This window comes from Ascaphus truei, chromosome 14 (genome assembly GCF_040206685.1).
Source record: "Ascaphus truei isolate aAscTru1 chromosome 14, aAscTru1.hap1, whole genome shotgun sequence".
In the NCBI taxonomy this organism is placed as follows: domain Eukaryota; kingdom Metazoa; phylum Chordata; class Amphibia; order Anura; family Ascaphidae; genus Ascaphus; species Ascaphus truei.
Window position 1 is genome coordinate 12502928 of NC_134496.1, and position 13104 is coordinate 12516031.

Genomic DNA, 13104 nt, shown 5'->3' on the forward strand with positions numbered 1-13104 from the left:
GATATACCTAATAAGTAAACATGGGAAGGATGTTGATCCAGGGATTAATCCGATTGCCAATTCTTGGAGTCAGGAAGGAATTTATTTTTCCCCTTATGAGATATCATTGGATGATATGACACTGGGGTTTTTTGTTTGCGTTCCTCTGGATCAATATACTGTAAGTACGGATATAGGATAAAGTATCTGTCGTCTACATTTAGCATAGGTTAAACTTGATGGGCGCATGTCTTTTTTCAACCTCATCTACTATGTAACTTGCTATTATACCGTGTTCACTGTGACAGTGTGTGTATAAACACTCTGCATCATTACACTGCTGGCTGTTGTTATTCTGTTAGAAGGCACTGTCTGATGTCGGTGACGCATGCAATTGGCTCCAGGTGGAATAAGTGACATCGCCTGTGTGTTAGTCAGATGCAGGTCTCCCCTCCCAGCATGGGCGGCGGTGTTATATGTGCAGCAGAGCACGGCAGCTACACGGCACCTGAATAACCAGACGCATTACATGCTACTGTCGCGCGGGTACAGGGGAAATATGTGTATATAACATTGTATGAAAAAAGATATATATATATACACAAAAGGAAATAAAGTGCTCATAAAACAGATGCATGGAAATAAAACTCAGTGACTTCCATTCATCAAACCCCAGTTAAATAGGTGGTCATGTTGCACCCATAGAAAAAAAGAACGCACATTTTTGCCGCAATGTTGTGGCCTAATTATCGGTAACAATTTACCGGTGTGCGCTATTAAAATTGCCGTAATTAACTCCACTGATAAATAGGAGTTAGTTACCACTAGCGATGCAAAGGGGCAGGAGAATCCCATATGTTTCTATCATAGGGTTATGCAATAAGAGTTTTTACAAACCCTGTGGCAGAAAATACATTGCCTGTTGTTGCTTCCAATGTGTACCACAGGAGTTAATGTCCTCACACTCCCACCCCCCCCCCCCCTATATATATATATTTATATGTAGAGGTATCAGTATTTATATATTTATATGTAGAGGTATCAGTACCGTGTTAGCCACACCGGGGGAAGGACAAGCACAGATAACACTCCAAGAGACACTGTTTTTAAGTTTACCTTTTGCTTCATTCATTGTAACATCGCCGGAAGAAGAGATCAGTGTATCTCGAAAGCTCGCACAAATAAAAGCATTTCGTTAGCCACAGAACGGTATCATCTATTTATTTTTTTATTTTTTTGATTATATACACACACATACATACATAAATATATATACAACCAGACCTAAGAATAGACAGAGATAGACACACTATCATTGATACATATCCGGGGGTTCATTAACCCCTTGAGTGTCGCTGAGCCTACCTAGACCCTCTGAAGGAGAGCCTTGGTCACCACGTTGGAATCAAAGGGGTTACTTAAATAAATATATCACTTATTCAATACATGTGGACGCCCACCATCCTCTTCGGGATCTGGGCTCTCCGGGAACTACTCTCAAAGAGAGATGGCGCCCAACCACGAAAAGCAATAAAACAAATAATCCGAGATCCAATAGCCCAATTTAAAGCAAAAACTCACCCAGAAAGTTTCAATCCAGGCTCGAGGGCCAATTTATAAATTAAATGGCGCCCGGGGTAGGAAGAGGCGTCCATCTGTTCTTCTTGACGTTTTCTTTCTTGGTCTTCAGCTTCCGCCTTCACTTCCGTTGTAATGTGAGGCCCTGGCCTTTCTATAGGGCCTCGAGCTGTCACATAACACGTCAAAGTGGAAACCACGTAACACAGCGCCCAATTAAATTTGGTTGCCGCAACGTGTTTGGCGCCATTTAGAATGACGTCAAAGATTGGCAGCACATTGGTTAGCAAAACCTTGACGTCATTCTAAATGGCACCAGACACGTGTTGCTGACCTTTGACGTCATTGCAAATGCCGTTGGATTTAAGTACGCCATCAGGCCTGGATTACAAATAGGCAATCCGCCTTGGATTAAAAGTAGGCCATCGGGCCTGGATTAAAGTAGGCCATCCAGTCAGATTATAAATAGGCCATCGGGCCTGGATTACAAGTAGGCCATCCAGTCGGATTATAAATAGGCCATCAAGCCTGGATTAAAAAAAGAAAAATTGGGATATTTGATGTTTTTTCATTGTTTTGTGGGTTTGTGTTTTATATTGGAGCATCGGGTTTTGGATTTTTTTTTTTTTATGGCTTTTCATGGTTGGGATTCGGTTATTTTTGGGGGGTAGATTTGAGGGGTACAGACCCTGAATGGCATGGTGGCCAACTGCATGGATTGGGTAGGGGAAAGTGATATATATTTTTATTTAGTTAAGAAACTCCTTAAAAGGGTGTAAGTAGCCTCAGTGGCGCGCAAGGGGTTAACGAACCTTCTAATATGTAGCAATGACTGTGTTTGTGTATGTATAAATCTTTTTCTTCTTCAGTAGGTGTGTGTGTGTGCGTGTGCGTGTGCGTGTGTGTGCGTGTGTGTGTTGTATGGGCCCAGCAGCCCACCGTAGGGCTGTTGGCTAATCCTATAAATGTTTTTTTTATGTGTGTTGGGAGTAGTTGCCCCGGGGAGGCTGGTTAGGCCCCTCACATGGCTCTTGCTTGGCTTAGCAGCTTGTCATGCAATGCCTTACTACCCTCTTAGATAGCAATGTAGGTAGGAAGGTAGTGTAATAACGATATTAATACTAGCCCTTAGTACTCAGGTTGTCATGGAAACCCATGACTCGGGGCCATTTGAGCTAGTAAGGGCTTGATATGTCGTTTTTATGTTATGCATTTTTATCATCTATTCCATGTTAGTTTAGGTTATCTTGTATGTATGTATATGTGTGCGTGTGTGTATATATATATATATATATACAGGCATACCCCGCTTTAAGTACACTCACTTTAAGTACACTCGCGAGTAAGTACATATCGCCCAATAGGCAAACGGCAGCTCACGCATGTGCCTGTCATCACATCCTGAACAGCAATACCGGCTCCCTACCCGTACCGAAGCTGTGCGCAAGCAGGGAGACTATAGAGCCTGTTACCAATGTGTTATTTACATCAGTTATGCATGTATATAACGATTGCAGTACAGTACATTCATCGATAAGTGGGAAAAGGTAGTGCTTCACTTTAAGTACATTTTCGCTTTACATACATGCTCCGGTCCCATTGCGTACGTTAATGCGGGGTATGCCTGTATATATATATATATATATATGTATATATATATGTATATGTATATGTATATATAAAGCAGAAAATAGCCGTGTTAGTCCAGTTGCGAATAAATGAGTTCTAAGAATATATATATATATATATATATATAGTACCCATTATATACAGGTATTTAGGCAAGATAACCTATCACCAGCCTGGGGTATGCGATAAATACTTGGTGCTTGGTTCCGATACTTTTAACCTGCGCTTTAAAATATGCATTGTTTTATGTGGGAACATGATGAATGACCCGCTAAAAACAGCACATATTTTTTCATGACAATACCATAGTTTTATAATCTGTGCCGCATGTAACTCCCCCAACACCTCCTATTGACTCTCCCCAAGGTGCAAGCTGGGGCAGAGACACATAATGTGATACATCTCATTATAATCTGTGCCCCATGTAACTCCCCCAACTCCTCCTGCTGACTCTCCTCAAGGTGCAAGCTGGGACAGAGACGCAGAATGTGATACATCTCATTATAATCTGTGCCCCATATAACTCCCCCAACTCCTCCTACTGACTCTCCTAAGGGTGCATGCTGGGGCAGAGATGCAGAATGTGATACATCTCAATATAATGTGTGCCCCATGTAACTCCCCCAACTCCTCCTGCTGACTCTCCTCAAGGTGCAAGCTGGGACAGAGACGCAGAATGTGATACATCTCATTATAATCTGTGCCCCATGTAACTCCCCCAACACTTCCTACTGACTCTTCCCAAGGTGCAAGATGGGGCAGAGATGCAGAATGTGATACATTTCATAATCTGTGCACCATGTAACTCCCCCCCCAACTCCTCCTACTGACTCCCCCAAGGTGCAAACTGGGACAGAGACGCAGAATGTGATACATCTCATTATAATCTGTGCACCGTGTAACTCCCCCAACTCCTCCTACTAACTCTCCCCAAGGTGCAAGCTGGGGCAGAGACACAGACTGTGATACATCTCATTATAATCTGTGCCCCATGTAACTCCCCCAACTCCTCCTACTGACTCTCCCCAAGGTGCAAGATGGGGCAGAGATGCAGAATGTGATACATTTCATAATCTGTGCACCGTGTAACTCCCCCAACTCCTCCTACTGCCTCTCCCCAAGGTGCAAGCTGGGGCAGAGACACAGAATGCGATACATCTCATTATAATCTGTGCCCCATGTAACTCCCCCAACTCCTCCTACTGACTCTCCCCAAGGTGCAAGCTGGGGCAGAGACACAGAATGTGGTACATCTCATTATAATCTGTGCCCCATGTAACTCCCCAACTCCTCCTACTGACTCTCCCCAAGGTGCAAGCTAGGGCAGAGACGCAGAATGTGATACATCTCATTATAATCTGTGCCCCATGTAACTTCCCCAACTCCTCCTTCTGACTCCCCAAGGTATAAAATGGGGCAGAGACGCAGAATGTGATACATCTCATTACATGTACTGTACATGTATATATAAACACATCCATACATTTGCATATATGCTCCCAATAACTCCTCCTATTACCCCATATAACCGCTCTCAATAACTCCTTCTATTGCCCCAAATAACTACTCCCTATAACTCCTCCTATTACACCATATAACCGCCCCCTATAACTCCTCCTATTACCATATATAAACCCTCCCTATAACTCCTCCTATTACCCCATATAATCGCTTCTTATAACCTCCTATTACCCCATATAACCGCACCCTATAACTCCTCCTATTACCCCATATAACACCTCCCTATAACTCCTCCTATTACCCCATATAACCACGCCTTATAACCTCCTATTACTCCATATAACTTCTCCTTATAACTACTCCTATTGCCCCATATACCCTCTCCCTATAACTCCTCCTATTACCCCATATAACCGCTCCCTATAACTCCTCCTATTACCCCATATAACTGCTCCTTATAACGCCTTCTTTTGCTGTGTTTTTCAGTTCCCAGAATATGGCTTCCTGGGTGTTTCAGATAAAATCCTTCTCTTCCGTCACAATATGAGTTCGGAGAACATTCTGCAGCGTCTTCTCCCCAGCAGCTTCATCCTGGAAGGAGACTTGATTGAAGTGGTTCTTTCTGGTGAGGATTGCACTGTGGTTTCATTTTGACATCATATTTACAATAGAAGCCCTCCTATTGATCAACATGTAAATAACACATATATCCAGACATCATCCAGAGTTCTTTGTGCAGATCATATTCAGAACGCATTTAGAGTCCAGTCTCCAGTTCTAGACGACACAGATACAGAAAGACATAGGACAGTGGTGATACCACCTTGCAGATCACTGGCCAGTCCTAATCTAGTCATGTGTCTAGTTCTGGAGGTCACATGTCTAGACAGACATGTAGGACGGACGGTGGTGGTTGGGTGATACCTCTCTACAGATGATTTGCCCAAACCTCATCGAGAGTCTTGTGTTACTCTTAGGCTGCGTCCATGCAGCAGAAGACCGCGCGGAGGCGTGCGCGTGAGTGACATCACCCGCATTAAGCGGGAGTGGTTTGTGGCCAAGCTAGATGCGCCGTGGGGTCGTGTCTATGGGCGTGTCTGTGAAGTCACGGAGCTGGTTCGCCCTCATTGGGCGAACCACTCACGTGACCTGCCAGTCGCGCCGAGGAATCAGTTTGAACTGATTCCTCACGCACCGTGCACCCCCTCCTGCTGTCGGTTTATGGGCGCGATCAATGCCTTAAGGCAATGTGATCGCTCCGCGCGCGCACGCCTCCGTGCGGTCTTCGCCAGCATGGACACAGCCTAAGGATGTCAGTCTGACTAATTTTGAAGCCCACATCTCCAAAAGGACATAGGAAGGTGGTGATAACGCTTTTCAAGTCATAGTGTCCTGTGTCCAGATATAAGGGTCACATCTCCAGAAGGAGATTGGAAGTTTGTGATACCACTTTATAGATAGTTCTCTGATCTTATCAGAGCCCCATATTCAGTTATGGAGATAATTTCTCCAGAAGGGTATTGGAAGGTGCTGATACCATTTTATAGATCATTGATCAGACCTCATCTAGAGTCCAGTGTCTAGAGTCCAGTGTCTAGAGTCCAGTGTCCAGTGGAGGTTGCACACTGTATCAAGTAGCACGTAGGAAGGTGGTGATCCCACTTTGCAGATGTGAATGGCTTATTTCTATGTGTATTTACTCATTACTGACCCTGTATTAAACTCTACAGCTTCTGTGTCCCTCGATTTCTCCATCCGTCCCCACATCCTCCTTGTTCACTCGTACAAGTCTCCAGCCTTTTGTGACTATTGTGGAGAGATGCTGTGGGGCCTGGTGAGACAAGGGTTAAAATGCCAAGGTACGTGAATGCACACACACACCCTCCCCCATCTGCTACTTTATAACATATTACAGTAGCAAGTGACCTAATGACAGTGACGTGTTTAATGGGTTAAAGGGACAGTCCCACATAGGAGCAAAGTGACCTAATGACAGTGACGTGTTTAATGGGTTAAAGGGACAGTCCCACATAGGAGCAAAGTGACCTAATGACAGTGACGTGTTTAATGGGTTAAAGGGACAGTCCCACATAGAAGCAAAGTGACCTAATGGCAGTGATGTGTTTAATGGGTTAAAGGGACAGTCTCACATAGGAGCAAAGTGACCTAATGGCAGTGATGTGTTTAATGGGATAAAGGGACAGTCCCACATAGGAGCAAAGTGACCTAATGGCAGTGATGTGTTTAATGGGTTAAAGGGTCAGTCCCACATAGGAGCAAAGTGACCTAATGGCAGTGACGTGTTTAACGGGTTAAAGGGTCAGTCCCACATAGGGCGGAAATTGCATAATGACAGTGACATGCTATCAAAAAATTGTCCTTAATAATAATAATAATAACTTTGTTTTTTTGGGGACAAATGTTTAAATTTTATTATTTGATGTACATTTTTCACTACTTTTGCAGGGTGTGGTCTTAATTATCATAAGCGCTGCGCCTTTAAGATTCCGAATAACTGCAGAGGGGTTAAGAGAGGTCATCTCTCCAGCCGGTCTCTCACAGGGGGCAGCTCTGTCTCTAGCACAATGACACTACCAGCAGGGGGCAGTCTGGAAGACCTGGGGGGCCACAGCCCAGAATGCAGAGACTATCAGCAGGTAACCATTCTAGAGGCAGTGGCTATCCTAGAGACTGGACACTGATATCCCCTCTTGATTGCCCATTACAAGATTCCCTTCTAATTATACTAATAGCACTGACTTTCCTTCTATCCAGGTATCCTATAACAAGACGTATCCTCTCGTACAGTATATTAATGGCATTGATGTCCCCTCTATCTCACCCATAAGAAGTCCTGTGTCCCACTTACATTAATGACACTGATGTCCCATCTTGTTCACCCATACGGAGTTCCATGTCTCTCTTCAACTAATTACACTGATGTTCCCTTTTGGACACCCACAAGACATTAGTGATGCTGATGCCTCCTTCTTGCAGGTCACCCATAAGAAGTCCCATGTCCCTCATATTAATGACACTGATGTCCTCTTGCTGCAGGTCACCCACAAGAAGTCCTATGTCCCTCATATTAATGACACTGATGTCAGCTCTTGCTGCAGGTCACCCACAAGAAGTCATATGTCCCTCATATTAATGACACTGTTGTCCTCTTGCTGCAGGTCACCCACAAGAAGTCCCGTGTCCCCTCTATCAGTGGACGTCCTATATGGAAGGACTGGTTGGATCTGAACAGGGTGAAAGTCCCTCACACCTTCCAAGTGCATTCTTACACCCGTCCCACCATCTGCCAGCACTGCCGACGCTTACTGAAGGGGCTCTTCAGACAGGGCATGCAATGCAAAGGTAGGGAAAGAACTCAGCCATGCAACACCTTCTAAAATGACGTAGAATGGATTCCTCTCCCTTCCCCTCTTTCTTCCCCACCGTCTCTCCTCTTCAGCCCCATCCTCTCTTTCTACCTCCCTCCCCTCCCCCTCGCTCTCCCTCACACAGCAAAGTGAGAGCGCTTAGCCACCTAACAACTTCTGCATTTCCATGTGTCGGGACATTCCCATGAAGGAGCAAAGTGACATAACAACAGTGATATATTTCATGGTTTAAAGGGTCTGTAATGATTGCAAAGTGTTTAACGTGTCAGTCCCTCTTTGCAGCGTGTACAGGAGTTGCAGGTACAGTGAGTGAAAGCACTCAACCACATTACTATTTCACTGCTAATTCTCCATTTCAGATTGCCAGTTTAACTGTCACAGGCGCTGCGTGCAGTTTATACCAGATGAGTGTCTGGGGGAGGTATCCGGCACTGATGCAGAAGGTAAATATAATATACATATATCCCTGGGGCTCATTTTACTAACAAATCATGCACAAAAGAAGAAATCTAAAGAATGAGCTTTTCTTGTATTTCTGAAAAATTTGCTCAAAATTCGATTCAAAATGTTGAATTTTTGAACCGTTTAAATCAGTTTTCAAATCAAATGTACGAATCGGCGAAGTTCGGGTATAAAACCCTTGCTCGTACCAAGCCTTATTGTCAATAGCGTTTTTAAAATGAATGACTAGGGATCCTTTTCTGGGTTGGAAAACCGCAGAGCCAGCAAACCGCTGAGCGTTAACTTGACCTGCTTCCTCTGGCTGCTCTGTTAGTGAGATATACGTTGAGGGCCAAGCTTCATTTGGTATTTGGGAGTTAGAGAAATGTAGAACAGGAACACAGAGCCCGCTACCCACCTAGGGACAGCTGTTTTGTAATTTGGGTCTTCAAAAGTTTGGTACTGTATCTTTGCCTTCTGCGTTACGGAAGTAAAGAGCCAGCAACCCACGGAGAGGCAGCTTTTTGTCTAACATCTTCTTTTTTTTTTGCTCCTTCCCGATCCAGACGGAGAGAATTGTAACCCCGAAGGGGAGGGCGAGGGGGACAATGAGAGGAGAACCAGCGCTGGGGGGAGTACCCTAGAAGAAGAGGAAGTAACACTGAGGAGCGCAGACACCTCAGATCGTCCGTGCGAGATTGAGAACCCTATGTTTGATAGGTAACCCTTTAACCTTATACTATAAGGTCCTCTGATTAGATAATAAGTAGGTAGGAAGCGGGCACACGGTCTTAATCATCAAAGGATTGAATGCGCCAAAGACACCGACGTATCAGCAGTATACTACTGGTGAGGGCTACAGAATAATACAAACATAACTCATATTTATACCCTGGTGTACTCACCCCACCACGCTCCGATCTGCACCCTCCACGACGCCCCCGCGATAACATCAGCAGCCCAGCGTGACGCGCCGTGATGACGTCAGATGTCAGAAGGGGCGGGCCCCAGGCAGCAAAAAAACTCACAGGACAAGGCTGGTAGTGTTTGCCGGTCGCCATGTGGGAACCTTGTCGGAGCGGGGAGGAGTGAGGTCCCTCCCAGAGATTCTGAAGTGCAAGACAAACATGATCACCTATAACGTTCAAATAATACATGATGCAGATACATATATTAGTGTAACCCTGTTTACCCCCACCCAATCCCATGTCGGGTACCCTAGGGGAAATGGTGTACTGGTTACTTGAGTGTATGTGGTGCAAACCTACTGGCAACAAGGGGCCCTGAGTCTCCCGCGGTGGTATGGGGGATGATATCAGCACTGGCTTTCGAGGTATGGCTGAGTCATACTCACTCTTGGTACAGCGCCTCCATCTCCAACAGATCCCCAGCGTAGTAGGGAGGAATCTCTGCAGGAGAGCCTCTTTGTGCAACTCCTCCCTGTTAAGAAAACATCTCAGATTTTGTTGTTCATTGAGACCTCCACCATTGCTGGTGTTCAATGAGTGTATCCAATAGGCGTCACGCCTAAGTAGAAAAGTCTCCCTGTTTGGAATCCCTTGCCTGGGTGCTACATACTCAATCCCCATGATTCTGAGGGATGCCACGTTGTGCCTGTGCTCCACACTACGTGGCACAAGGACGGTGGCGTCTGTGCTTTTCCGGATCACACTTTTGTGTTCTATAAATCTTATTTTCAGCATTCTGGTTGTTTTTCCCACGTACACTAGACCACAGGGACACTTAATGATGTACACCACGAATGTTGATCTGCATGTAATTCTGTTCTTAATTGTAATTTATTTTCCACTACTGGGGTGACAAAATGTATTCCCGGTGACCAGGCAATTACAGACCGAGCAGTTCAGGCATCTGAAATTACCCGTCTGTCCCCCTCCAGAAAATGAGGGACCTTATAATTACCTACATTGCCTGTGTGAATAAGGGTGTCAGCCAAATGTCTCCCTCTTTTAAATGCAATCATGGGTGGTGTACGCATGCATCAGATCCTATGTCATCATTTTGTAAACGGTGCCAATGCATCCTAATGGTTGATCTGACTAAACCACTTGCTTGATTATAAGTTGTGGTGAATATCAGCCCATCCTTGTGGCATTCACCTCCTCTGATCCGATAAGAGCAGGATTTCCCATTAAGCCCGATAGGCGGAGGCTTAGGGCGGCAGAATTTGGGAGTGACATACGGAAGCCCCGCTCTCCTCCCCGCTAATTGCTGGGGGAGCGTGGGACCTCTGTAACGGTCTCTTAGGCCTCGTCCAGGGTGGTGGCGAGCGGGGTCGTGCGCTGGCCGCGATGAAACACATTGCTGCAATGAGTGTGGCCAGCGTGAGTGAGCGCCTGCGCATGCTTGGCGCTTAGCTGCTTGCAGAGGCAAGCAAATTTGATGATGCCGGTCACTGGCGCGTCACGTGAGCAGTTCGCCCAATGAGGGCGAGCCAGCTCAATGACGTCATGGCCCCTCCCTCTCCACGCGCAACTAGGTGGCCATAAATCGCCCCGGCCAAGCCGAGCACAGGAAGTCACAGCGCACGAGCACCAGCACGCGACGCGGCGAAGCATTGTCATGGAAAAGTGACATTGCATGGTGTCGCGTTGTCATGGAAACGCATCGTCACGTGACGCTGCAGAAGCCGGAGGGCGGCCGGGGGTAAGTGCCTATGTTCGGCGACATTTTAAATCCGTCACTGGATAAGAGCGTGTCCCACGCACAAGATTTATTATACAAGTTAATAGGGTCAATAGCTAGGGTGACCAGATGTCCCGGTTTAGCGGGGAGAGTTCAGTTTTTTAGGGCTCAGTCCAGACTTTTTCGGGTGCTGTCCCGGTTTTGTATCCCCCTGGAGAGCGTCGACTGCGCCGCGTGCGTAACGCGTGTCCTGGTTTTTGCCGGGACAATTATGCTCCCCTATAAATAGCACCTTCCACTTATGTGATAAATAGGCATCTCGCACAGAATTTCTAATACTGAATTGTCACCCTAAAGTGGGAGGGACAGACTCATAGCTCCTTCTGTCTGGGACACTGTGTCACCCTGCGGGGGGAGGGACAGACTCATAGCTCCTTCTGTCTGTGTCACTGTGTCACCCTGCGGGGGGAGGGACAGACTCATAGCTCCTTCTGTCTGTGTCACTGTGTCACCCTGCGGGGGGAGGGACAGACTCATAGCTCCTTCTGTCTGTGTCACTGTGTCACCCTGCGGGGGGAGGGACAGACTCATAGCTCCCTTCTGTCTGTGTCACCCTGCGGCGGGAGGGACAGACTCATAGCTCCCTTCTGTCTGTGTCACTGTCACCCTGCGGGGGGAGGGACAGACTCATAGCTCCCTTCTGTCTATGTCACTGTGTCACCCTGCGGGGGGGGGGGGGACTGACTCATAGCTCCTTCTGTCTGTGTCACTGTGTCACCCTGCGGGGGGAGGGACAGTCTCATAGCTCCCTTCTGTATGTGTCACTGTGTCACCCTGCGGGGGGAGGGACTGACTCATAGCTCCTTCTGTCTGTGTCACTGTGTCACCCTGCGGGGGGAGGGACAGTCTCATAGCTCCCTTCTGTATGTGTCACTGTGTCACCCTGCGGGGGGAGGGACTGACTCATAGCTCCTTCTGTCTGTGTCACTGTGTCACCCTGCGGGGGGAGGGACAGTCTCATAGCTCCCTTCTGTATGTGTCACTGTGTCACCCTGCGGGGGGAGGGACAGACCCATAGCTCCCTTCTGTCTGTGTCACTGTCACCCTGCGGGGGGAGGGACAGACTCATAGCTCCCTTCTGTCTGTGTCACTGTCACCCTGCGGGGGGAGGGACAGACTCCTATTCCCTTCTGTCTGTGTCACTATGTCACCCTGCGGGGGGAGGGACAGACTCATAGCTCCCTTCTGTCTATGTCACTGTGTCACCCTGCGGGGGGAGGGACAGACTCCTATTCCCTTCTGTCTGTGTCACTGTGTCACCCTGCGGGGGGAGGGACAGACTCATAGCTCCCTTCTGTCTATGTCACTGTGTCACCCTGCGGGGGGAGGGACAGACTCATAGCTCCCTTCTGTCTGTGTCACTGTCACCATGCGGGGGGGAGGGACAGACTCATAGCTCCCTTCTGTCTGTGTCACTGTCACCCTGCGGGGGGAGGGACAGACTCATAGCTCCCTTCTGTCTGTGTCACTGTCACCCTGCGGGGGGAGGGACAGACTCCTATTCCCTTCTGTCTGTGTCACTGTGTCACCCTGCGGGGGGAGGGACAGACTCATAGCTCCCTTCTGTCTATGTCACTGTGTCACCCTGCGGGGGGAGGGACAGACTCATAGCTCCCTTCTGTCTATGTCACTGTGTCACCCTGCGGGGGGAGGGACAGTCTCATAGCTCCCTTCTGTCTGTGTCACTGTGTCACCCTGCGGGGGGAGGGACAGACTCATAGCTCCCTTCTGTCTATGTCACTGTATCACCCTGCGGGGGAGGGACAGACTCATAGCTCCCTTCTGTCTATGTCACTGTGTCACCCTGCGGGGGGAGGGACAGACTCATAGCTCCCTTCTGTCTATGTCACTGTGTCACCCTGCGGGGGGAGGGACAGACTCATAGCTCCCTTCTGTCTGTGTCACTGTGTCACCCTGCGGG

The 13104-nt window shown here is 47.4% G+C and overlaps 1 protein-coding gene across 5 annotated transcripts in view; it reads left to right on the forward strand.

Moving 5' to 3' along the window:
- The window catches only part of LOC142465612 (serine/threonine-protein kinase D3-like), a 79546-nt gene that overhangs the window by 40936 nt on the left and 25506 nt on the right, over positions 1-13104 (forward strand). For all 5 annotated transcript variants that reach the window (XM_075569713.1, XM_075569709.1, XM_075569711.1 and 2 more), the window contains exons 3-8: positions 5134-5272; positions 6378-6506; positions 7114-7304; positions 7827-8010; positions 8396-8479; positions 9044-9197. In XM_075569713.1, the coding sequence (XP_075425828.1) occupies positions 5134-5272; positions 6378-6506; positions 7114-7304; positions 7827-8010; positions 8396-8479; positions 9044-9197 (881 nt within the window). The remainder of the gene's footprint in view (positions 1-5133; positions 5273-6377; positions 6507-7113; positions 7305-7826; positions 8011-8395; positions 8480-9043; positions 9198-13104) is intronic.